The sequence below is a fragment of the Anabas testudineus genome, chromosome 2 (assembly GCF_900324465.2).
Source record: "Anabas testudineus chromosome 2, fAnaTes1.2, whole genome shotgun sequence".
NCBI classification, from domain to species: Eukaryota; Metazoa; Chordata; class Actinopteri; order Anabantiformes; family Anabantidae; genus Anabas; species Anabas testudineus.
The window spans coordinates 13,690,129-13,717,001 of NC_046611.1; the positions used below are offsets into that span (position 1 = coordinate 13,690,129).

Below are 26,873 nucleotides of genomic sequence, written 5' to 3' on the forward strand. Positions count from 1 at the left end.
CATCACAGTCCTTCATAATGACAAAGTTAAGCCAGTTCATTAGCCTCATTAACTGGTTATAAACTGTTAATGACGCAGCGACTCGTTAATGTCAACTGTTCTCAACGTGTCAATCTGTTTAATAACCGTCACCAAATCATACAGGTCTCACACATTAACACACGCTGCAGCTTTACACAGGACAGTCAGTCAATAATCTAACTTGCAAAATAATCCCTGCAGTGAAATACTTTCCTGAGGACAGGGACTCTTACTCGTCCTTTGTTGGGTACCATAAGGGACAGTCCTTACCCACCTCTGTCGTCTTTCTACACCTGAACATCTTTTTCTTCCTAACTCGATCTAAATGACAGGTACAGTTTATTCACTCCAGTAATTTAATGTTTTACTGTCAGTGTGTGTTTGCTGTGTGGATTAAACTGGACTGTGTAAACCCTGCAGACAAAAATACACACACACACACAGTCTAACTGGTGGACTGTGTGATATACAGGAACCAGTGACTGATCAGAAAGTCCCTGTTCTGGTTTTGGCCTGGAACACCTTCTGGTCTTTCAGTATGTGGGTGCCCGAGCTGAGCTGTGATCCACATTCCTTCCACAGGTTTCATATGACGGATGTTCAGCTGGAGACTGAAGACTGAGAGCTGGTAAACAGTTTTAATACGCATGTGATCCAGGTTTAGATGAAACTGTTGCTAAAGTAAGAGACAGGGAAACTTGTTGTGACAGATTCATAAACAGTCTGAAGACAAACGCCTTCCTCTGCACAAACACAGTTTACAGCGCAGTGTGTGTGTGTGTGTGTGTGTGTGAGGAGGGGGGGGCAGGAAGAGGTGGCCCCCTGGTTAACCTCCCCTCCCCCCAAACACACACACTGGTTCCACTACTCAGGTACTAACATCTGGCTGTGCCTGCGTGTACCACTATGTTTGTGAGGACATTTTCAGCAGCTAATGTTGTAGAGCGGCACGAACGTCGGTTTGTGACCTAGTGCGACTGTCCTGGACCAAACTCAACAGCTACTGGGGCAGTCGTCTACGAACCCCACGGCTAGTGGTTTGATTCTGCCTACTTGTCGAGATGCACTTGGACAAGACACCAAACCCCTGTAGTATCGCTGATATTTACCGTCTGTCCAACCACAATTTACCAAAGTGGATCAATAACGTACGTCATTAATCTGCCTGAGCACATTAGAGGACTAGTCTACCTACTGCTTGTTTTCCTGATTATTCATTATGTTGGTGACATGTCCGCATGTTTAAAAAAAGTACTCCACTCTGCATTCTTTACCCAGACTGACAGATGAAGGTGTTTTGATGGACGACAGGTACAGAGATCACCTGGTAGTGTACCTGGGCGGCACCAGGTGAAGAACTGTTCTCGTTTCTGACCAGACGTCTGTTTAAAGAACAAACGTGAGGAAAACACCAGCTGCTGTGTCACTAATGTTGAAAAGCTGATGTTCACCTGTGTCGCTCTGACTGGTTCAGGTTCCACTGTGAGTTTACCTGAGTTTACCTGAGTTTACCTGAGGGTGGAATGAAAACTAAATGTTTGCTGTGTCGGACAAAATCATCAGGTCAGGGCCCACAGTAGTACATGTATAGCAGATGTACTCTGGTACTTCCAGTAGGTAATACTGAGATATTTCTACTTTATTTAGAGTCTAATGGTTATTTTCTGGTCTCTGGTGAAAGTATTTGCAGAAATATCATCAGTTCTGTTACTGCAGTAAAGTATTTTTATACTCTAGTGACAATACTTACTGAGGTATCATCAGTAGTGTATCAGCTAAAATAAAATAATAATAATAATAATAATAATAATAATAATATAAATAATAATAATCAGATTACTCTCAGAATGAATCAACACACAGGATGAAACCTAGAAATCAATCTTACCTGCAGTCAGACTGAGGGGTAGCACAACCCTGAAGACCAGACCTGCAGCCAGCTCCGAGGACATCCTGAAACCAGCTCAGTCCACTTCAGTCCCCGCTTTAAAAAAAAAACAAAAACCCGGCTTTACAGATCCAGATCTAAATCCAGTCCCCGGCTCTGGTTCTGGATACACCCTCGGCTGTCAGAGCTCTGTGTGCCCGCCGGAGAAGCCGCGGGTCCGGCTGAGGGAGGCGACACATGCCGGTGACATCCTCCGTCCTCCAGGATTCAGGGAGCAGAAGACAAACAGACAGACAGGTAGACAGACAGACAGACAGAAAGACAGACAGGGTGTCTCGCTGTCAGTTTAGGATAAATAGTGACTTAAACAAGTATCTTTCTCTCTGTCTGTGTCTCCAGCTGAAGTTTAATTTTTTACAGGAAAAAACCTCAAATGTCCCAGAAAACTTGACAGATCTTTTCTGCTCTTCTTCTTTGTTTGCTTTGCACAAACTTTCCTTGCTCCTCTTCTTTTTTCTTTTCTTTTCCAGCTGAAAATCAAACCCACCGGACGAAACTCCTTTTTCTTTTCTTCAGTCTCCTGAAAAACACTCACCGAACCAGCGACACTGACTCCGGATCAGTCGGGAACTGACCAATAGGATCGATCCAAGCTGCTCTTAGTCCCGGCCACCGCCAGAGTGACATGTATCTGAGCCAATCAGCTGGCAGAACGAGGAACCACTCATTTTAAATGGGGCCTTGGAGATTATTTTACTTACTTACTTAATTTACTTTACTTTAGTTACTGCTGGAGGTTATTTATACTGAACAATAGCTGATGTGAAATAAGTCGATCAGCAAAGACACTTACTTTGAATGGAGATTAGAGGATTACCATGTGTTACAATGATCAGGTGAATTAAAGCATTAACAGTGATTCAAACTATGATTTAAACACATACTTCCACGCACAAACACACATATTCTGCTGCTGTAACATGTGGATTTCCCACTCAGGGAGATCAATAAAGTCTTATCTTATCTTATCTTATCTTATCTTATCTTATCTTATCTTATCTTATCTTATCACGTTAGAGTTCCTTACATTTCATTTACATTACAAAATACAGCAATAAGCTCATTTATCATCTGAATGATCTGAAGAGGGTTTTAGTGTAAAAGTTGATTTAATCAAAACATGACATCTCAGTGTAAAGTAAAGTAAAAGTTTTATTCAGATTCAGCAGAGAAACTCAGTCACAGAAAGTCACAATTATGGAACTTTATTGTTTGTCACTTCCTGTTTTAAACCTGTGTTGTCAATTTGGGAGATGGCTTGTGTAGCTCCCTCTGCTGGTTTGCTCCCAGTCACTGTGCAACATCCATCACCCTAACTACTTTTCCTGTTCAGAGTCCAGTCTCTCACAGGGCTGACACAGAAAGACAGACAAGCATTCACACTAATGGATGATTCAGAGTCACCAGTTGACCTAACATGCATGTCTTCAAACTGTTGAAGAACATGCAAACTCCACAAAGAAAGAAACCCGACGTAGACTCTTCATGACAACAGAGGTTCAAGCTCCCAGGTGGCATTCGTTGAAACTACTGGTTATGATGCTTTCATACCTTTTAGCCACTCAGGACCGGCTGCCTCCTTATATGAACCCTTCAGAAGAATCAACAGATTCTTCAGCTGCTATTATAACTTCCCAGTCTTTGTTTCAGTGTGTATTTTCTGAAGCTGACTGAGAAACGCTGTTAGCAGACAATAACCAGTGAGTGGTGAGTGGTTGAAGCCTCATTGTCTTCAGCAGCTCAGACGGAAAAGTGGACTCAGCTAGTCAAGGACTGTTCACCTCTAAACCCTGAATCACTCCCCGTGGTGGTTTTGACTTTATTTGGGATTGTTGTCACTGGATGATGATGAAGCTACAGCTTTGCAAATCCATTTGGGATCGTTGTCACTGGATGATGATGAAGCTACAGCTTTGCAAATCCAGTGTCTGGTGATGCAGCACATCAGTCAGTAGATGTAGCTGTTTGTGCTGCTATGGATCCAGTAGGAGACCAGAGCTACAAGAGCTACATACAGTGCTGCTAATGAATAAATAACACTTATTCCTATCTCCTCCTCCCCCTCATGGTCCAGATTTCCACTTGTTGTGGTCTGTCATCATTCAAGCAAAATTCAGTCCACCGAACAGATTTTAGATGAGTCTCTGTGATTCTGTGGGTGAACATAGCACCTGAAAGCAAGTAAAAGCTGAAATTTCATCTCATATCAATAGGGCAACAGTGGCTCAGTTGGTAATGCATTCACCTAGGAATGTGTCCTTGGACAAGATAGTGAACCCTGACCCCTTGGTGCTTAAAATGCAGCTGCATGTCTTTGAACAGTGGGAGGAAGCCAGAGTACCCAGAGAGAACTTGTGCACAGAATGGCACCAAGTCAGCTTGTAGAGTTTAACCCTGGTCCTTCTAGCTGTGAGGTAACAGCTTACAGCACCTACAAACTACATTGATCATGCTGCCCTGGATAGATTTCGCAGGTGAATAACCTCATGGATGAGTGAGGCCTAACGAAAAAGGTGAAATTACTTTCCAAACGTTTCTTATGCCAAAACAATGCAATTTAGAGATATATTTTTTATAGATATGTTGCTCGTTTATCAAATCAAATTGTTGTTGGATTAGATCTCTACCATGAATAATATTTATTCGCATTCTTCCAAGATCGCTGCAGAAGAGAGACAAACAAAAATCCATCAAGAAATGAGAAATACTAACCCCCAAAATGCTAAATTAGGTAGTTCAGAAAATAAGATGGTGCTGTGGACTGACCTGTTCTCTACTCTCCTGCACCTATTGTTTATTTGTTATACTTCAAAGTCTCAGAAATAATGATGTCATTATTAAAACTGATGGCCAATCTATAAACCCACTGCCAAGATAAATTCTTGAAGAGACACATCTTATTCTTTTAGAGGAATATTGGTGAGTGAAGAAAACCTTAAAAGTGGAGTTGAGGGTGGGTCCTCCCAGTAAATATATTATTGATGCAGAAAATCAGAGTCAGACCTTGTCTGTCAAATATTGTCAAAGATTAAAGTGTTCAGATTTCCTGCATCTTGACTTTGGTGGAGCAACTGATCTGAGCGTCAAATACTGCTACAGGTAAACTAACACTGGAATCAATGGAATACTGTACAAAACTGTAGCTGAAATAAAAGAGACTAGTTCCTCTATTCAAAAAGTCTTTTGAATGAAGAATAAATAAATAAATGTACTGCCATAATTTAGTTTGTGCATGTAATATTTTTATTTGATGAATAAATGTGAATTTTTCAGTTTCACAGTGTTATATGTGAACATTGCAATAAAACACCAGCACAATAAACAAGACAGATTTTTCTGTTTCACCTGAATAGTTGACAGGTCTATCACATGACCTCACAATGACAGATAACCACTCACATTCACCGCTAGAGGTCACAGCACTTGATTAAATCAGAAAATCACAGGTTGTGTCTTTCATATTTACTGCTCTACACACAATCTGGCATTGCCATAATTAATCTCAAGTCCTACATAGAGAGGCTGAGTGAAAGTGGTCCGGACTCTGTGGAAGAGATTCATTTTTTTGTGACACTGTAGAAGGACAGAACACCTGCAGTGTGATCCAGGTACACTCCTACTCGGGAGGACTCGTGGACAAAGAGGTTACTGATCATTTTATTGTGAATGAATTGACAACGTCTGCAATCTAATGCCCAAGACCTGTTATTGTTTCCAAATTGACTTCTATTTCCTACTCTGCTGATATTCTTGTAAGCGACTCCTACTGAAACACTTCCACTCCACTTCACCTCCAAGTAACAACGTCCAGTGAGACTCTCTCTGCTCAGAACCTGAGGAAACGTAGTGAATCTTTCTGGATGATGGGGATATGAACATTGTTTTTCCACAGATTTTACTCTTGTCTTCTCCTCAGATAATACCAGCTGTGTATTAACTGTGTTGGGATCAAGTGTAACCTGTCGTGAATATTTCAGGAACTCACGTCTGGTCTTGGGCTGTGGTTCTGACAGTCGAACACACACTTCAGTCTCTGTCAGTGAGGTCTTTGTCCAGGTCTCACTCAGAACGTCCTGTAGTTTGCCTCTGATCCCTGACACAGCTGCTGTCACATCCTCAAAGTACCTCAGAGGACAGATGTTGATGCTGGATGAGTCTGTGGGTCCACGGAGTCGTGACACTGAGGGGTAGCTCTGTAGAAACTCATTGTGGTCCTCTGTAAGTGAGAGCTGCTCCAGCTCAGCGTCTTCCTTCCTCAGCTCAGTGATCTCCTGCTCCAGCTTTTCCTGAAGCTCTCTGACTCGACTCACTTCAGTTTCCTGCTGAGCTCTGATCTGCTGCTTCAAATCAGACCTTCTTTTCTCCACCAGTTGGACCAGCTGGGTGAAGATCTTCTCACTCTCCTCAACTGTTTTATCAGCAGAGTGGTTGATGGTTTCCACCTCCTGCTGAAGACGCTTCACGTCTTTCTCTCTGTCCTGGATTCTCTGATGGAGTTTTTGTTGAGTCACTTTGAGCTCTCTCACCTTCTCAGTCCTCTCTGCTGCAGCTGAGACTGTGTCGTGGCCTTTATGTTCCTCCACAGAGCAGAGATAACAGATACCCTGCTGATCAGTGCAGCAGAACATCTCCCTCACTTTACCGTGACGAGAGCAGATGTTCTCCTGGAGCTTTGCTGAGGCTTGGACCAGCTTGTGTTTTTGAAATGTGGTGGATTCATAGTGAGGCTGCAGGTGGAGCTCACAGTAAGAGGCCAGACACTGCAGACAGGACATGGTGGCTTTCAGCTTCATCCCAGTGCAGAAATCACAGGCCACATCTTCAGGTCCAGCAAAGCACTGAGGACGAGGAACAGGATGGAGTCCGGTCTTCTTCAGATCCTCCACCAGCTCTGCTAACATGGTGTTTCTCCCTAGGTCAGGTCTTGGTGTGAAGATCTTTCTGCACTGAGGACAACTGTGGGTTTCTTCTTGATCCCAGTGTTTGTTAATACAGTTCATGCAGTAGCTGTGTCCACAGGGAATAGTCACTGGATCCTCCAGTAGATCCAGACAGATCGAACAGCAGAACTTCTCTTGATCCAGTTCAACTCCTCTTTGAGCCATGTTCAGTTTCAGATTCTGTGTTTCACTTCCTCACAACAAATTAGATCCAAACCTAAACTATGTCTCTTGTGTTCAGGCTGATCTGCAGTGAATGCAGCGCTTCAGCTCCTGTTCACAGACAAACATCAACTGACAGATCTGTGGGAGACGACAGAACTAATGAGTCAGCTAAAGGTGGAGATCTTATCAGACTTTATCACTTCCTGTAAGAGCACTGGCTTCTATTAAACTGGTTAATGTTTGACATTTGGGTTTATCAAAGAAAACCATTAGATAAGAAGGTCAGACAGTGACAATATTTCACTTTTCAGCTGATAAAATAATTTTTGTATCTTCAAAATGTATTGTTTTTGTTTGTTACTGGTCCCACCACTGTTGCCCGCTGTTCTTTTCTCTCTCCTCTTTCCACTCACCTCAACCTGTTGAGGCAGATGGCCGCCCACCCTGAGCCTGGTTTCTTCCATTAAAGGGAGTTTTTCCTTTTCACTGTCGCCTAGTGCTACTCAAGTGGGGTTGTAGGGTTTTCTATATAATTCTGTGCACAGTTATACTTTGTAAGGTCTTAAACCTTGAACACTATAAAATGCCTTGAGATGTCATGTGTTGTGATTTGGCACTATACAAATAAAACTGAATTTAATTGTTTTATTGGAGACAAAAGTTCACCTTGAGACGTTAAACAACACAGAAGATAAAACCTTTAATCTCAGACGATATTAATTTTAGGTATGAAAATGTATTGGAACATGTAAATGACTTGTGTGTGTCCTGTGAGATTGACTGTTCAAACAATAACTTGTTCTGTTACCTGTTTTCAGATCACTCCAGTGTTTTCTCCAGTCTCTGCCTGCTTTCTCCTGCTCTCTCAGATACCCATTCTCCACTAAGGACTTTCCCCATTACAATCACCTGCACCGGATCTTGGGCTCACTACTCACCTGCTCTGGACACCTACTTCTACTTCTATGTACCTTGCACCAAAACCTCATCACTGTATTACAGCTTTGGCCCAGAAGCCCCAGTATCCCGCTCTCCTCTGCAATCTGGACTCCATCTCCCAGCATCCCTTGCCTGACCTCTGACTGCCCAATTTTTCTTGACTTTTCTGCCACTAATTCCCAAAGACATTATATATGATTCAAAAAACTTTATTAATCCCAGAGGAGAATTGTTTTGCCCTTTCACATTTGTTTCCAACACAGACAGAAAGAAAGGAACCGTAACCAGAAACGATCCTCACCAACACAATTACACCCTGAAACATCTTGCCCAGATTCATCCCTCCTGTTCCTGTCCCTGGATCTCCCTCACCACACTGGAGGATCTTAAATTAATATCAGAAGGTAGTGCAGAGATATGAACTGTGGTGTGACAAACATCTATTCTGGTTATTCTAAAATGACACATGCTGCTACATCATCTTTTGGATAATTTCAGGCATTACCTGCTCAGTATTGTTCAGAAACGTTTCAGAGTCATAGTCACTGGGTAGTGAGGGGCCTCTCAGTACTGTATTTAAAACATTGTCCGGTGCTGCTAAATTTCTTGAAGAATCATCTATGTTGCTAAGCTGGAGTCCTAAATATCATCATATAAGAGGTTGCTTTTTGTTTTGGGTACAACACAAGAGTTCAGTGTCAGTCAGGTCTTTGGAATCCATCTCCACCTGATATTTACTCTCATGTGACCATACATGACACACACTTCACTGCCTAAACCAAGACTGGCTGATCCTTGCTTTTTTATTGTCTATATTATGAGTCTAGATAATGAAAAGAGTGCACGCCGATAAAGAACAGACTGTCATGTTCACACATTCATATATAATTAAATTGCCATTCCGCAATATTAGAACTGTGAAGGCTTTTACATTACTTGCAGAATTTTAACATTATTTTACAACATAAAAATGTAATTAATGTCAAAATGTACTAATGGGAACACTGTTACCTGTTCTAAAGTAGTAAACCATAAATGTTGAGAGTGTCTTTATTTCAGAAAGTATTTGTTCATTATAAACTATTTAACCTGAGTAACAGATATAGGTCAAACAAAACTAAAAGTACACTTAGAAATAACTTCACAAAGGTACATGTTGGTGCTTGAACAATCCCGGTCTACTGAGGCTAAAATAACCTAGCAGTGGAGTCTTCACCAACCCAAAGTCCAACATGTAACCCCTGAGTGAAAGTGGTCTGGAATCTGTGGAGGAGATTCATTGTTTTAGTGACACAGTAGAAGGACAGAACACCTGCCCTGTGATCCAGGTACACTCCTAGTCGGGAGGATCGAGGGCCTGAGAGGCGAATTCTGTTGCCGTTATTTGTGAATACATAACCACGACAGCAAAATGTCCACGACTTGTTATTGTGCCCAAACAGACTTCTCCTCCCTACTCTGCTGATATCCTTGTAAGCGACTGCTACCAAAACACTTCCACTCCACTTCACCTCCCAGTAATGGCGTCCGGTCAGACTCTCTCTGCTCAGAACCTGCGAGTACTCAATGAATCTGTCTGGATGGTGAGAATATATGTGGTGTTCATCCCCACATGTTACTTTTCTGTTCCCCTCAGATAAAAACAGGTCTCTGTGTGCTGTGTTTGGATCCAGTGTGATTTGACACGAATGTTTTAAGAACTCAGGTCTGGTCTTGGGCTCTGGTTCTGACAGTCCAACACACACTTCAGTCTCTGTCAGTGAGGTCTTTGTCCAGGTCTCACTCAGAACGTCCTGTAGTTTGTCTCTGATCTCTGACACAGCTGCTGTCACATCCTCAAAGTACCTCAGAGGACAGATGTTGATGCTGGATGAGTCTGTGGGTCCACGGAGTCGTGACACTGAGGGGTAGCTCTGTAGAAACTCATTGTGGTCCTCTGTAAGTGAGAGCTGCTCCAGCTCAGCGTCTTCCTTCCTCAGCTCAGTGATCTCCTGCTCCAGCTTTTCCTGAAGCTCTCTGACTCGACTCACTTCAGTTTCCTGCTGAGCTCTGATCTGCTGCTTCACATCAGACCTTCTTTTCTCCACCAGTTGGACCAGCTGGGTGAAGATCTTCTCACTGTTCTCAACTGTTCTATCAGCAGAGTGGTTGATGGTTTCCACCTCCTGCTGAAGACGCTTCACGTCTTTCTCTCTGTCCTGGATTCTCTGATGGAGTTTTTGTTGAGTCACTTTGAGCTCTCTCAGCTTCTCAGTCCTCTCTGCTGCAGCTGAGACTGTGTCGTGGCCTTTATGTTCCTCCACAGAGCAGAGATAACAGATACACTGCTGATCAGAGCGGCAGAACATCTCCTTCACTTTACCGTGACAAGAGCAGATGTTCTCCTGGAGCTTTGCTGAGGCTTGGACCAGCTTGTGTTTTTGAAAGGTGGTGGATTCATAGTGAGGCTGCAGGTGGAGCTCACAGTAAGAGGCCAGACACTGCAGACAGGACATGGTGGCTTTCAGCTTCATCCCAGTGCAGAAATCACAGGCCACATCTTCAGGTCCAGCAAAACACTGAGGACGAGGAACAGGATGGAGTCCAGTCTTCTTCAGATCCTCCACCAGCTCTGCTAACATGGTGTTTCTCCCTAGGTCAGGTCTTGGTGTGAAGATCTTTCTGCACTGAGGACAACTGTGGGTTTCTTCTTGATCCCAGTGTTTGTTAATACAGTTCATGCAGTAGCTGTGTCCACAGGGAATAGTCACTGGATCCTCCAGTAGATCCAGACAGATCGAACAGCAGAACTTCTCTTGATCCAGTTCAACTCCTCTTTGAGCCATGTTCAGTTTCAGATTCTGTGTTTCACTTTCTTGCAACAGATAAAAGCTGAGCTGTGATCCAAACCTAAACTTTGTTTCTTCGGTTTAGGTGCTGATGATCTGTGAAAGAGACAGAAACAGGATGTGAACAAATTAGATCACTGTGTTTAAAAGCAGGTGACTAAAGGGCGGTTATCAGTTACAATAACATCATGAATGTGTTACAGCATATCTCTTCAATCACAATAAAACTATTCAGTCTATGGGAGTGTCAGGTAGTACATCAACATGTTCTGAAAAACCTCTAAAACTATTTCATTGGGATTAATAAAGATTAATAAAGTCTTGAATCTACGATTGAGTTGAAAGGGTCTAGACCTAAATGAAGAGGCAAGACAACTGGGTTCATTAACAAAAAGGTGTGAGTCTGGTGTGAAACAGTGTTTGTTTCTAACAGAGAGAAAACATTAACACTAGTAAGTGGCTTCAGATAATCCATGAAGTTCTCAGAGGGGGATTAAGAGCATGTAATGTTTTTACTGGTCTGATTCTGACTGCATGTGTACGGAAGCACCAGATACCAGCAGAGTTTCCTGCAACTTCTGGGATGTATCAGACAGTACTCAACTCATTTAAGTACTCAAACGTAGCAACAGTACTTCGATTCAATGCTAGTTACAAGTGCAGACTGGCTAGGAGTGGATTGGAGACTGGTTAAGCCTGAATCCTGAACTCTGTTGGCTGAAGGGGAGATGACAGGCACAGAGAGAGAGAGCTGAACTGATCAAACACATCAAACAAGAGAGAAAGCTGCGGTTGTGTCGCCAGGAGGATGTCAACAGAAATGAGGAAACAGCAGCCAGAGACTGCAATCTGCTTCCTGAAATTCAGGAAAGAAATGATGACACAGCAGATTGTATTTGTTCACAGTCGCTGCACACACTGTTCTTCTTATTCCAGTCTATCACATTTCTATGAAAACATTATCTGCCATGTTTGTAAAACAATACAGAGAATTAGTCACAGCTGGTGATAGTTAATATAAATGACAAAGTTTAGTTTTCTGTGTCGTTCATCATCACTTTGACCCACACACGCTGAGATTTTCATCACCTTGATTCCTTCACTAAAAAAGCTCAAAAGTAAGTAGTCTGATCACTAGACATCATCAGAGTACTTTTTCAGGGTTAGAAGTCACATAAGTAACAATCGCGATCCACATATTTGGTTCTTAAAAGACACGTACACTGAGCCTCGTCTTCCTGGTGCAGGCGGTCGGGGCTCATGCAACTTGTGAAGAAGCTGAAATGAGACCTCCAACTTTTTTTTTTTATTATCGAAGATGTAGGTGGTGGTAACAGTAAAAAAAATGTAAAAGTGAATACTGAATTTATTCTACTTAATTTGTTTTACTGTAACACTACTAAATTCTTTTTACACAATGACATACATTTCTATAAATATCTAGAAATTATAATAATTTACTTTGCATGTTACTTGAAAACCTTTAGAAATCTTTAAAGATGAAAAAGAAAGTGTAGTTTCAGGATTTAACTGAAGGCAAATATTAGAAATGTGTGACTGGCCTGAGCTGATTTCACCACTAACAGACTGAACCAGTTTCTGCTGCCATTACAGTTACAGTCCACAGTGAAACTAACTGTGACCTGATTCATTCTGCTCTCCTACCTGAACTCAGACGATTCGTCAGAAGCAAACAAACAGCAGTAGTAGTTTGATTAATCGTGAAAAAGGTCAGATGAGTCAGGGTGACACGGCTCTGCTGAATTCTGTTGCTGTTGTCAGGAAATAGCCGAGCAGAAGAACCTCCCTCTAAACCTCTTCACTACAGTAATGAAACAGTGTTGGCACGACAAGCTGTTCAGCCCTGAGCAGTGTCTGCAGGGACTTCAGGCTGACGTCCCTGTAGACACTACTCAGGGCCGGCAGCATGTAAAAACAGTAGAAACAAGCATTTAGCCTACAGTACACTTACAGTGAAGTATAATACGGGTTAATGAAGAATTTGTGTCTTAATAATAAAGTTAAAGTTCTCACAGACTGTCCTCCCACTTTGTGTTTGTTTTATTCTGTAATGTGAAAAATGTTTGAAATCTTTGATTTAACAAAACACTTTATTCTGAGTCTCATTAATTTTAATGTTAAACTCCACTGGTACTTTAATTAGACTGGATGTTAACATTAGTAAACTTCAAGTCAAAGGTATATTTGAAATGATGTAACTACAAGTATGATGCTGGGTTCACCTACAGTAAATAAAACCTACACATACATTTGAAGTATCAAAACTATCAGTTTACTGAGAATATACAGTCAACACAACAGTCTTATGCCACAGAGAACACAAGGGAAACCTGACAGGTAAAAGATAGGGAAAAATAAGTTTTTAGCTGTGTGCTCACATTTATTAGTGAAGGAGACTGAGACGAGTGAATCACATTGATTTGATTCATCAGATCTTCTGATAAATCAAATCAATGTCAAACTGTTTCAACTCTGCGACAAAAAACAAACAAACAAATCAACAACAACACTAAACCCACAGCTGACAACAATCTACAGTTTACCAGTGTCTTGCTGCCCTCTGCAGCCCGGAGTCGCAGAAAAGCCTGAACTGACTAGTATCAGCTCATATTTCTGAAACAAGCGTACACTACAGTGACGACACAGACTAAGCAGAGGGATGTGGGTGTGTTTAAAACCGAAGCAGAAAAAGAGACATGAAACTGATGCCAGAGTCAAAGAGCAGCAAAGGTTCATTCATCACTGCTCATTTGTTTGCATGGTTTCTGTTTTCCCAGAAAGTTTGCTGACATACCAATTATGTGTTCTTCTGCAATTTTTCCCCAGTTTAAGTACAAACTGTGTTCCACAACAGAGTCACATTTATGATCATTTTGGCTCAGAATGGATTTAAAATAAAATGATCAAGATGTGTTTAAATTGCAGACTGTCAGATTTAATTTAAGTGAGTTTGGTCAAATATTGGATGAACTATACAGAAACGACAGTTTTATTCATAGTATCATTTAGACAGCTGGCTGCTCAGCGTTTCCATGGTCAGGTAATTTACCAGTCAGCAAACCTCTAACTTCCTCCTCATGTTAGCATGATCTTTACTAGCTAGTGTTTTTCCTCTGTGAATATGGTTATGTTATGATTATGAATAATTATGCTGGATTAACATATTTTGACTATTCTGTCATATTCTGTTTATTGTAAGTCTGTTCATGTAAGCCAGTCATCATCTGGGAAACGCTCCCTTCCTTCCCTGAACTAAAGCTGAAAAGCTTTTTTGGTTGTCTGTAAATGCCACATTCACATGTGTCTCCACATTAATACAGACTGAAAACACAGCTTCCATGTTTTCTGCAGAATATTCTTGACCTCACAGCTTCAGTTGATAAGTTAGTTTCCTTTTAGGTAATAACCCTTTTGCCAGCCTATTAATGTGACTGCATCTAGTTCAGATTTGTGCCCTGTTGAAAGTTCAGATGCCTTCAGATTAATGAAAAGGAGCCCCTGTCTGCTTTTTTCATCATGAAGACCTCTGTGTTTGGTTCAGATGAGAAACGTGTGATTTGAACTTGTTGCTGAGGGGACCCAAAAGAAACAAAGACATTATCAGTTGTTGATTAAATGCCCATATTGTCTTCTGTCTTCCGAGTTCAGGAAAATCTGTAGTAAAAGACATGTTCAGATGATTACTGATCTCACAGGGTGACGTATAACGTTCAGTCTTACTGTGGAATGACAAAGCCTATATCATGACAGTGTCTACTGACCTCATTGTCTCCAGTCTACATTCTGGGCTTTGCACAGATCAGACAACAGTTTCACTCCTGAATCCTGCAATTTGTTGAGGCTCAGGTCTAGCTCCTTCAGATGGGAGCGGTTTGTCCTCAGAACTGAGACCAGAGCAGCACAGCCGTCATCTGTGACATGACAGTCCTTCAACCTGCAGAGACAAAGGTTTTAATGAGACCACTACTAACTTTCAGACTCTGCATGAAGGAAAATGTTGTTCTGTACCTCAGAGTCTCTAGTGTACAAAAAGAACTTTCAAATCCAGCAGACAAAAGTTTTAGTCCTGAATCCTGCAACTTGTTGATGCTCAGGTCCAATTCTCTGAGATAGGAGTTTGCCTTTAGAGCTGAGGTCAGAAAACCACAACTTCCATCTGTGAGCATACAACACTTCAACCTGCCAAGAGGAGAGAAATTGAAAACATTCTTTAATTTCGTTGTTTTGTTTTTTTTGTTTGTTTGTTTTTGTTTTGTCAGACTCAATCAAAATACATCATTTACCCCAGAGTCTCCACTCTACAGTGTTGACTTTTTAGTCCATCAGACAGCAGCTTAACTCCAGAATCGTGCAAGTTGTTGTAGCTAAGGTCCAGGCATCTTAAATGGGAGGGGTTAGAGCTCAGCACAGAGGCAAGAGATGAACAGCTGCTTTCTTGTAGTTCGCAATAGCAGAGTCTGGAATTACAGTGTAAACAGTGGGAATTCTATGTTATATGTCAATTGTGTATTTTCACTTCTTCCTAATGTTTTCTTCTGCTTGACTTAGGATTTGCAAATACATATCCGCTAAATGAGGTCAGACTCATTAAAGTGAGTTAATTTTTTGTATGTGCACAAATATTTTAATATTTTTTATACTGATTTTCTTCACAGACTGGTTGTCTCTCTTTTAAAATATACACGATTACAGTTCACTTTTAATTTTACTTAATTCCACTTTAATTTCACTTTGATATCTAACACATACTGTTGTGAAGACATGTTTTGTTTAATTCTGCATAACAGTACAAATAAAATCATCTTCATCATAATGACAGTAATGGAACTGACCTTAGTGTTTCTAGTCTACAGCATGGACTCTCCAGCCCCGCAGACAACAGCTTCACTCCTGAATCCTGAAGGGAGTTTCTACTCAGTTCCATTTCTTTTAGATTACAGGAGTTGGACTTAAGAGCTGAGGCCAGGTAAGCACAGCTGATCTCTGACAACCCACAGTTCTGGAGTCTGAATAAACAACATTTAACAAAGCTGAATTCATAGTAAAATGTGTAAAGGTTTGAAATGAATTAAATCAACATTGCTGTGCTGCTTTGAAGTAAAACAACTTTATATTGACTCAAACCTAAATAAAATTACACTCTGCAGATCACTGAAGAGCTACAAACATAATGTCTAACCTCAGAATTTCCAGTCTCCACTGTGGATTGTCCAGTTCAGCAGACAGCATGTTGACTCCTGGATCCTGCAGGTCGTTTGTGCTCAGGTCAAGTTCTCTTAGATGGGAAGGGTTGGCTCTCAGAGTTGCAACCAAATAACTACAGCTGATCTCAGTCAGCCCACAGTTAGCAAGTCTGTAGTTAAAGAGATGATATCTAAATTAGACATTTTTAGTTTTTCATTCATACCACGGCAACACACCTTTTACAAACATCTTTCAAATTCTGTACAAAACATAGTTTAGAGTCATACTAACATGTCATGTGATTGATTGACGATGATTGATTGATTGATAATTTTACAAAATAAAGAAAAACATAAAATATTTGGCATCTGCATTACAGATTTTAGCAGTAAATCATTAGTTTAGTAATAGATGTCCATTTCTACACCAAAACTGATCTTCGTCTTGTTCAAAATCTACATGTCTAGAGAAGTAAGTAGACTAACGAAAGTGACTCAAGTCTGCAGTTTGGACTTTCCAGCCCTTCAGACAGCAGCTTTACTCCCGAATCCCGCAGCCTGCTTTCTCTCAGGTCCAGCTCTCTCAGATGGGAGGGGTTGGACTTCAAAGCTGAGGCGACAACTTCATAGTGAGTCTCTGAGAGCCAACACTCACGAAGTCTGAAAGGACAAAATTGATGCACCCTTACACTAGTAAGAACAGTGACAACACAAATAATAAACTGAAATGGAAAAGATCCTAAATGCATAATACATAAGCCACAAATATCGAGAATAGTTTTTTAAACTGTGAATTAGATTGTCAAAGGCCTCGCCCCCTACACAAACTGTCTAAGAGATGTTGAAAAACCTAAGTTTGCGATCAAAGACACCTTAATTTAGGCGAATATCTATGTAATAGAAACAACAGTGTCTACATTATAACTGTTACAGTCATGTCTCTGTGACAGTTTTTGCATTGCTGTTCTTGACAGCTACTACCAGAGACCGCAGCTGAGTGACATTAGTTCTACAGTGCTGTATAATGATGTAACAATCTGGACTTACTGAGCTTTTCTGCAGTTCCTCACAGCTGGGATCAGTCTCAATCGACCCATCCATGATGTGTTGTACTTGTCCAGGTCAAACTCATCTAGAACCTCCTCTGACATCTGCAGCATGTAGGCCAGGGCTGAACAGTGGATCTCAGAGAGTTCCTTCTCTGATCTGTTCTCTGACTTCAGGAACTCTTGGATCTCCTGATGAACTGAGTGGTTGTTCATCTCCATCAGACAGAGGAAGATGTTGATGCTTCTGTCAGGAGAGATAAACTTTGCCTCCATCTCCTTTAGGTTGTCAGTGGCTCTCTGGATGATTTCTGGACTGTTCTCTGTCTGACCCAGCAGGTTTCCTAAGAGTCTCTGGTTTGAATTCAAGGTGAGGCCATAAAGGAAGCGAATAAACAGGTCCAGGTGACCAGTTTTACTGTCCAAGGATTTCTTCATGGCTCTGTAAAGGAATCCTGTTAGCAATGGGTAGTGGTTATAGTCCATGTAACTGTCATCATCATCATCATCACCATCATCATCATCATCACCACCATCATCATCATTATCATCATCCAGGAAGTCCCCCAGTACCTCTGTCTTCCTGTTAGTGTAACAGTGGAACATGTAGACTGCAGCCAGAAACTCCTGAATGCTCAGATGAACAAAGCAGTAGACTGTTTTCTGGAAGATCACACTCTCTCTTTTGAAGATCTCTGTACAAACTCCTGAGTACACCAAGGCCTCTGTGACATCAAGACCACACTGCTCCAGGTCTTCTTGGTAGAACATGATGTTTCCTTTCTCCAGATGTTCAAACGCCAGCCTCCCCAGCTTCACAAGAACTTCTCTGTCAGCCTCTGTCAGCTCCTGTAGACTCGTCTCATGTCCCTCATCGTACTTGTTCTTCTTCCTCTTTGTCTGAACCAGCAGGAAGTGTGAGTACAGGTCAGTCAGGGTCTTGGGCAGCTCTCCTCTCTGCTCTGTAGTCAACATGTGCTCCACAACTGTAGCAGTGATCCAGCAGAAGACTGGGATGTGACACATGATGTGGAGGCTCCTGGATGTCTTGATATGTGAGATGATTCTGCTGGACAGCTCTTCATCACTGAATCTCCTCCTGAAGTACTCCTCCTTCTGGACGTCAGTGAAGCCTCGTACTTCTGTTACCCTATCAACACATGTAGGAGGGATCTGATTGGCTGCTGCAGGTCGGGAAGTTATCCAGACCAGAGCTGAGGGAAGCAGATTCCCCTTGATGAGGTTTGTCAGCAGCACGTTGACTGATGACTCCTGTGTGACATCAGACACAACCTCCCTGTTGTTGAAATCCAGTGAAAGTCTGCTTTCATCCAGGCCGTCAAAGATGAACAAAGGTTTACAGACAGCCAGCTGCTCTGCTGTGACCTTCTGTAATGTTGGATGGAAAACATGGAGCAGGGTGAGAAGACTGTACTGCTCATCTTTGATCAGGTTCAGCTCCCTGAATGAAAGCAGAACCAGCAGACTGACATCTTGGTTTTCCAAGTCCTCTGCCCAGTCCAGAGTGAACTTCTGCACTGAGAAGGTTTTTCCAACACCAGCGACACCGTTCGTCAGAACCACTCTGATGTGTGTCTGTTGGTCAGGTAAGGCTTTAAAGATGTCGTGGACCTTGATTGCAGTGTCATGGAGGGTCTTCATCTTGGAAACTGTCTCCAGCTGTCTCACCTCATGTTGGGTATTAACCTCTTCACTCTGTCCCTCTGTGATGTAGAGCTCAGTGTAGATCCTGTTGAGGAGGGTTCCACTTCCTGTTTCATCACTTCCTTCAGTCACACATTCACATCTCCTCCTCAGACTGAACTTATGTTGAGCTAAAACATTCTGTAGACCAACATCTGCTGAAAGACAAGAGATTCTCAATAATACCAGCAAATACATTATTATAGTTTTATAAACTGTCAAAAAATAAATAGATGTATTCCCAGTCTTACTTTGTACAGTGCTGGTTCTGGATCTTTTTCCACACTGGGGACAGGAGGAGTCTCCTGATGAACCAGACTGGTCCCAGAATGAGGTGTTGCACTGTCTGCAGAACCAGTGTCCACAGCCGGTAGAGACTGGATCCTTCAGGATGTCCTCACACAATGTACAACAGGACAGCTGCTCCTCCACATTGCTTAGCATGTTGCAGACGTCAATGGACATAACAAAGTAAAAGATTGGAAGTAAATTTATAATCGTAATGGCAACGTTTTGAATTTAGAATTATACTTCAACAACCTGATGTTAAGAAGGTAAAAGTTGTATATCTGTAAAATTATGTCACTGCTTAAACGTTTAGAACATAGGTGAAGGAAATGTGACAATTTATAATTATAAGCTGGCAGCTTTAGTCAAACTGGATCTGTTGAAAGCTGATTTCTTAATTTCTGATTTAATCCTTTGTTCCTGCTAACATCACTCCCTCTTTTCATTCACTGTTCAGTTTGCTCTTGTTGAACCAGGGAGATGTGGTCAATGGTGGGAGCACCCTGCAACTTCCTTCTCTGGTGAGTGGCTAAATCTCACTTTTAAAGTAAAGAGGAGACGAGTGAATTTGGAGCGGGTAAGAGTGAAGTAAAAGTGTTAAAGAGGAAAGGCTCTCAAATGATATTCAGATCATTTGGTTCCTGTCAAGGAGCAGTTCCATCACAAGCGTAACAAGCAGTAAAACTCAATACGTCACCCAGTCATTAAAGCCTACTTTGTGTCTGAGGGTCCATCACTGAAGAACGGAGGACTATTTTTGGACCAGTCACTCTTCACAGACCTGCAGCTGAAGTCTGAGCTGGTCTTCTGGATCTCGTCCCTGGACAAATGTCAAAACAGTTTTTTTCTCATGAACAACATCTGTGACCAGTCAACACACGTCAGTTGAACTGTAACTGTGGGAAAACTGCTGTAGAGTCCAGATTAAAGAACTGCTACTGATACTTAGTTGAACTGTGTACTACAGAATTTACAGTTAGTTTATTTGAGAGCTATGCACCCTTGTTGTATTGTATGATCCATGTGCTTTCTGTGGGGATACCCATTTAAATTAACTTAGTCATATTCTATCAGTTTACTCAACAAACAGCATCTTACTGTAATTTTGAGGGTCCGTTACTGAAGGCGAGAGGTTCATGTTTGGACATGTCACTTTTGACAGACCAGGGCACTGCAGGTCTGTTCTCGTGTTCTTCAACACGGTCACTCATCTTCAGGAATTCAGTCTGAGAAAGTGAGAAAGAAACATTTATCTTTAAAAACCTTATTGTAAACTTTTCAGATATAAATATTAATGAGAAACTCCTTGTTAACAAGTGAGACAAATGTCACATCTCCTCAGACTTCACATAGTCAGGTTAAGAACTCATATGAAAAATATATAATATATTTAAATCCCTTTTTGAGCAGCGTTAGGAGACAGAAAAGGGTAGCACTTACAATCCAAGCAACTTATTAAGCATATAGGTCAGCAAGTTTAATATAGAGTGGCAAAGAGCATATGAACCTTTTGGAATTTCATGGTTTTCTGCATTAATTTGTCATAAAATGTGATCTGATCTTCATCTAAGTCAAGAGTATTAACAAATATAATGCACCTAAAAAAATAATAATAATAATAATACAAAACAAATCTGGTCTTTCATGTCTTTGGCTTTCTCTCTGTGCTATGTCACATACCTTTTCCACTTGCAATATGAGGTTTATATGGTTCTTGTCAATAAAAACAAAAGAGCAGACTTTTTTTTGTCTTATTATTTTAGTCACAGTACATTTGTTAATACTCTTAACTTGATGAAGATCAGATCACATTTTAGGACAAATGAATGAATTAATTGCATGTAAGATAAAAAACATGTTATCTTCATGATACACTGCGTTTACTGGAGGCTGGATCCTTTGAGCCACACATCTCTGCTTCATATTAACTTTATCCGTCCAGATCTGTCTTGTACGTGCAGCTTTTGGAGTCAGGGACTGACCCACATGAAGTTTCAGATTAGAGGAGTTCCCGCTGAACAGCATACTTGTACTGCTGTATTTCCTTGAACACATCATGGAGGCAGAGCTGCTGCAGCACGATGATAAGATGAAAACAGGAAACATGTCTGAAGACTGAAGCATCACCTCTTTTAGAAACACTGAATGAACACTGACCTGCTGCTGCTCCTACTTTCTATTTCCTGGAAATCTTGTTGTGTAGTTTCTCTGGAAGAACCGGAACCAGGAAAGTGAAATTAAACGAGTGTAGATCACAGAGAGGAGAGGTGAATCGGAGCACATGAATCGTGTGTGTGTGTGTGTGTGTGTGTTCAGTCGATCTCATCTTAACCATGTGTTCAGTCAGTTTCGCGCAGGCTCGATCACCGGTGATCGTCGCGCAGTGCATGCCGGTTAGTTTTATTTGCGACTTGATCGCGACCTGCTCTGACGTGATACATACGTCATAATGATTTTGGAGCCAGGTGCTGCAGCTGCTCTCACCGACCGCAGAGCCCCGGGGCATGATGGGAACCGCCTGGCGCTCACCTGATCTAAGATCTGATTGGTTGATAGGTGTTGTGATCAACAACAGGACGCTTTATAGACACGTTTCCTCTTTGATTTACTTTGAACTGTTTTGATCTCACAGAACTGAAACTGTGATCATTGATTCTTTTACAGAATAATCAGAGAAGCTGATTTTAGTCTCAAACTGGACGATTAAGTGACACATTTCTTAATATGACTTAAATCAGCTCATGTTTCAACCTTGACCCGGTAAATATCTGACACAGCACTAATTAAATGTATATGTTGGGTTTTTATTGACTAATTCATGTCTTACATTTATAGTTTAAATATAAACTATAATGTAGTTAGAATTAGTGTTATAATTTTAAACTATGTCATGTGAAATATTTAAGTTATAACCATAAACACACCATCTCTTGTAAAGTGTTTTAACAACAAACAGAAGTTACTGGAAAATTTTACTCATTCTGTTTCTGTCATCATCTCAGTATTTTCTGTTCTCACCACAAACGGCGTCTTTAATGCTGTTGCTTTTATTTTTTGTTACCACTTCCTGTCTACCATTTTATTCTCTCTGCTGTGTTGTAATTTGTTACTGCCCCCTCGTCACTGATTGCCCGCCTGCTTTGTCTGTTTTGGTGCCACTGACATTAACATCTGCAACAACTCACCACTCCTCCTGCATTTAACCCCTGTTGCCTTCTTGTTTTTGCATATTTCCCCCTTCAGATCCTACAGTGTTTGGACCTCGCTGGGGCCTCCATCTTTCCTAGTGATCATGTGGCTGATTCATACTGCTCTTGCTCTTCTGGAGGATTTATACTCTCGCATGTAGTTTGTTGTCTCGCTTTCAGCTTTGCTTTTTTTGTCATTGCCCCTTTGAGAGACCTCAAAAGATTTTAAAGGAAACTCAGGTTTTCATTTTGCCACGTGATCACATATGTTTCTTAGCAGATTCATTAAAGTGACTCAACAAAACTCCAGGATGAGAATCCAGGATGGAGACAAAAGAAGGTATGATGTGTACAGTCCATCAGTACTAAACTTTATAGAGGATCAACTGTATGTACATGTCCATTCTTTCTTTTTGTTGTTGGTCTCTGTGTCCCTGTGTTGCTCAGTAGTTTAGGGGTAATTGTGAAATAGATCAACAGCAGAAATTATTGCACCACCGTTCCCCAGGGTGCCGCAGGGGTGGGTCTACAGCTGTGAAGCAAGGAGAGAAGAGAAAAGGGCAAAGAGGACCAGTAACTCATCAACAGGAGACATCATCTCCACCAGTAAATATGAAACATCGCTGTGTTAAAATAGTTCCATCATTTTCAAAAGCAGGTAGGTTTTTATTTAGTCATTTCTGGATTCCCACTGCTCATTCTCTTGTGACGAATTCATTTCTGCTTCAGCTTTAATGTCCTTTATATTGTACCTGTGCTCTCTGCTAATATGCTCGCAAACCTTATTGGTGCTATGTTGTGTCGTGTGTTGTTTTCTCATAACAGCAGAGGAAAGTCACCAAAGTCATGCCCTTGTGTCTCACTGTATTTCAGTTTAATGTGTTCAAACTGACTAATTCAGGTAGAATCGTGCACAGAGTAACAGTAAAGAGAGCTGGACTTATTTTCCATGGTTAAAGTGTTTTTCCACTTAAAGACAGCATTTTAATGATCTCAGAGCTTCTCTGATTTGGACTGTGGAATAAAAGCCTAGAGTCTTATGCCCGGTGGAAATAACACACTTGGCTTTTAGTGTTATGTGCAATTTTAAATGATAAACAGTATCTGTGTGGGAGTGCGATAAAATTACAGCCAAAAAAATATGGGAGATATAAAATGTTTAATTATCTGTGTTTTATTAACATGGGAAAGTCGAGAAGATAGACGACAAAGAAATGGAAAATAAAGGACAGAGGTCATAGAAAATACAGTGACCTCATCTCTGTCTACATAGTTTCTGTCTATTTTGCAGATCTATCAGTTGATGTTTGTTTGGAAACGGCAGCAGCTGATGAGCCCCCTGCAGGTCCACTTTGAATCAGCACGGCTTTTTCATGTGGCTGTTAGAGATGAGCCGACAAAAACTCCATCAGAGAATCCAGGGCAGAGAGAAAGACGTGAAGCGTCTTCAGCAGGAGGTGGAAACCATCAACCACTCTGCTGATAAAACAGTTGAGGACAGTGAGAAGATCTTCACCCAGCTGGTCCAACTGGTGGAGAAAAGAAGGTCTGATGTGAAGCAGCAGATCAGAGCTCAGCAGGAAACTGAAGTGAGTCGAGTCAGAGAGCTTCAGGAAAAGCTGCAGCAGGAAATCACTGAGCTGAGGAAGGAAGACGCTGAGCTGGAGCAGCTCTCACTTACAGAGGACCACAATGAGTTTCTACAGAGCTACCCCTCAGTGTCACGACTCCGTGGACCCACAGACTCATCCAGCATCAACATCTGTCCTCTGAGGTACTTTGAGGATGTGACAGCAGCTGTGTCAGGGATCAGAGACAAACTACAGGACGTTCTGAGAGAGACCTGGACAAAGACCTCACTGACAGAGAGTGATGTGGAGGTTTTACTGAGACCAGCAGAGCCCAAGAGCAGAGCTGAGTTTTTAAAGTATTCATGTCGAATCACACTGGATCCAAACACAGCAAACAACAGGCTGCTGTTAAGTGAGGGGAACAGAAAAGTGAGATATACCAGTTATAAACAGTCATATTCTCATCATCCAGACAGATTCACTGATACCTTTCAGGTTGTGAGCAGAGAGAGTCTGACTGGACGTTGTTACTGGGAGGTGGAGTGGAGCGGGATGGTTTCTGTGTCAGTTGCTTACGAGAATATCGGCAGAACGGGAACTCTATTTGGATTTGATGACAACTCTTGGGCCTTGTTTTGTGATGGTAATGAATTCAGGCACAATAATGTCATCACTTCCCTCTCAGTCCCTAAATCTCACAGATTAGGAGTATACCTGGATCACGGCGCAGGTAATCTGTCTTTCTACAGCGTCTCTGAGGTCATGAGTCTCCTCCACAGAGTCCAGACCACTTTCACTTGGCCCCTTTATGCTGGATTTTTTGTTTATAATGGATTTGCTGAGTTGTGTGATTTGCAGTAATGATGTGAGAAGTCAGGGGGTGGATTCAGCTCAGTCAGGTCCTCATTCTAATAATAATTGTGTTGTTACAGTTTGTGGTTCTTTTATACCTCTTTGTGTTTTTCTGATTGTGTCGTTCTGTGTCTTTTCTCTTCTTCTTCTTTTTTTTGGGTCTCTAAACAGGTTGTGTGTAAACTCTTTTTGGGGTCACATTTTGAGTCTCTATCTCGTGGATTTGCATCTTTGCATCTTTTGCTCTCTTGAGTCTCATTTTGATCATTTGATTTTAAGTTTTCCTTGTATTATGTTTTTCTTTATTTTGTGGTCAGTTCACACAAAGTGTGTATGTAGAAGACACAGATAATCAGTCCGAAATGATGTCTATAAACACCCAAGTGCAGTTTTGCTGATTAGATTTATGTTAATATGTTAGTGTTTTATTATCAGATATTATTTAGCTCCATAACTATATCTAGTCTAAAAAAAGAGAAATGCATGTACTACTTAAAAACAGATCTCTCAAGGTGAAACACTTTATTCAGGATTAGACTTTTAAAGTTTCAAACCATCAGACACGGCTGTCAACGCTGACTTTAGCTGGTGGTTTGTTGGTCTGAACAGCAGGTGGAGCTGTTGTTTCAGAAAACATGTGGGGTCTCCCCTAATGTCAGCTGGGACAGGCTCCAGCACTTTAACAATCCTCAAGAGGACAAACAGTTATGAGGGAACAGTTCATCTGTTTGATGGTAAAACATACCTGTGAGGTATTTTCAGTTTGAGTGTATTCCCTCTATATTTTTATTTATTTCCCTTTAAAAGTTCTGTTCGCCACAAAAGGAGGAAATCACACTAAATATCACACTGTTCATTTTCAAATCCAACTTTGTTCAGATTAAAGTAAATGTGATTATACCAGTAGGTATAAAGTATTTAATTATTATTATTATTATTATTATTATTATTATTATTATTATTATTATTATTATTATTATTATTATTAGTAGTAGTAGTAGTAGTAGTAGTAGTAGTAGTAGTAGTAGTAGTAAGGTGGTAATAAGGTGGTAATAAGAAGTCAGTGAAGCCTTTACTAGTTTAAGCGATCACTTACAGTTTCAGTGATGTGTTCAATAAAGACATTAAAGACTATAATTGTGTGTTAGTAAGTACAGTAACACTTAAGTGAAGATTACATAACATGTGACTGACTTTTATTTGTCACAGGTTCTTCTTTATCTCATTCCACTATTTTAGAATTCTGTTCAAGGAAATTATGCAGCTTTAAATTTGCAGCTCATTCCTAATTATCTAATGTTCTATTTACTAGATGTTTTATTTGGCAACAGCAGGATTTATCTGAGCAAAGACCCTTGTGTACCTGTGCCTCAGTACTGTGATGATGCCTGGGCAGTTCGAGGCTCTGACCTTTTCTGGATTGAATGTGTCAACACTGAGCTCCTCTGCTGCTGAAGTCAGTAAAGCCACGTCTGCCATCACATCAGGTCTGTCCCGTATTTCAGGTTAAACTGCTGCTGTTTGTTGTTTAATGTTAATGGATCATTTTAATTCAGTCAGGAAAGCACAATGATCCAGAATTAGTGATCTATTCATGAGGCCTGGTGTCTGGTGTCGGGGGATGACAATGAACACGTACATATATATTTATAGTAGACATTAATCTAGCTACAGTACAGTCATGTGTAGTGGTATTAGACAGAGTCTATGTGTCAGTTGAACCTGTGCATAACCATGACCTGGATGACTGAGAATCTTCACTCATATTTAGCTGCATTTACCTGAAGGACTTTATCTACTAGTGAACAGTCCTGTGGAAGCACTGACCCCACAGAGGGGCATGAATGCTGCCAGAAACCTTGGTTTTCCATGGTAGATTACCATCTGACCGTTATTTTGAATGTTATTTCTGCTTCCTGTGTCTGTGGTTCTAGGATTTTGGATTTTACATGTGCAATGTGTGAAGAGGAATTAGGATGGTGGATTTAGATATTTGAATTTAGGGAGCTGTGTTTTTTTCTGTGTCTGTGAGTTTCCTCCATGAGGCAGAAGGCTTCTCCTCTGTGCACCAGATCGAGGCTGTGCCCTCTCACCAGTTCCCTGTCAGCTCCTGCTGTAAACCTGCCTGTTACTCAACCTGCACAAAGTGTAAACTTACTAAAGTTAAACAACTTACATG

At 41.2% G+C, this 26,873-nt stretch overlaps 3 protein-coding genes and 1 pseudogene across 7 annotated transcripts in view; 1 reads left to right on the plus strand and 3 right to left on the minus strand.

Annotated features, from left to right (window-relative positions):
- LOC113163495 (piezo-type mechanosensitive ion channel component 2-like) overlaps positions 1-2,569 on the minus strand; it is a 30,841-nt gene extending 28,272 nt beyond the window's left edge. The window contains exon 1 of the mRNA XM_026362187.1: positions 1,910-2,569. Within this exon, the coding sequence (XP_026217972.1) occupies positions 1,910-1,973 (64 nt within the window). The 5' untranslated portion in view covers positions 1,974-2,569. The remainder of the gene's footprint in view (positions 1-1,909) is intronic.
- Positions 2,570-5,260: 2,691 nt separating this feature from the next.
- LOC113163539 lies at positions 5,261-12,850 on the minus strand (annotated as a pseudogene).
- On the minus strand, positions 9,050-21,391 carry LOC113164375 (NACHT, LRR and PYD domains-containing protein 12-like). Its single transcript, XM_026363653.2, is given in 13 exon segments — positions 9,050-10,923; positions 14,624-14,663; positions 14,666-14,796; positions 14,871-15,041; positions 15,146-15,319; positions 15,695-15,868; positions 16,042-16,215; positions 16,532-16,705; positions 17,093-18,953; positions 19,047-19,231; positions 19,799-19,903; positions 20,182-20,309; positions 21,241-21,391. Coding segments are annotated over 12 exon segments (5,025 nt in total). The 5' UTR covers positions 20,295-20,309; positions 21,241-21,391; the 3' UTR covers positions 9,050-9,200.
- LOC113163567 (tripartite motif-containing protein 16-like) lies at positions 19,269-25,464 on the plus strand. 5 transcript variants are annotated; one of them, XM_026362317.1, is made up of 3 exons: positions 19,269-19,604; positions 22,549-22,611; positions 22,719-25,464. In XM_026362317.1, exon 3 carries the CDS (start codon positions 23,645-23,647, stop codon positions 24,701-24,703), a length of 1,059 nt encoding a protein of 352 aa, XP_026218102.1. In that variant the 5' UTR covers positions 19,269-19,604; positions 22,549-22,611; positions 22,719-23,644; the 3' UTR covers positions 24,704-25,464. The 5 variants fall into 5 exon arrangements, with proteins under 5 accessions (XP_026218102.1, XP_026218103.1, XP_026218101.1 ...); XM_026362318.1 differs by lacking the exon at positions 19,269-19,604 and adding an exon at positions 21,411-21,843 and having other exon boundaries at positions 22,780-25,464; XM_026362316.1 differs by lacking the exon at positions 19,269-19,604 and having other exon boundaries at positions 21,951-22,929; positions 23,563-25,464.
- Positions 25,465-26,873: the final 1,409 nt, after the last annotated feature.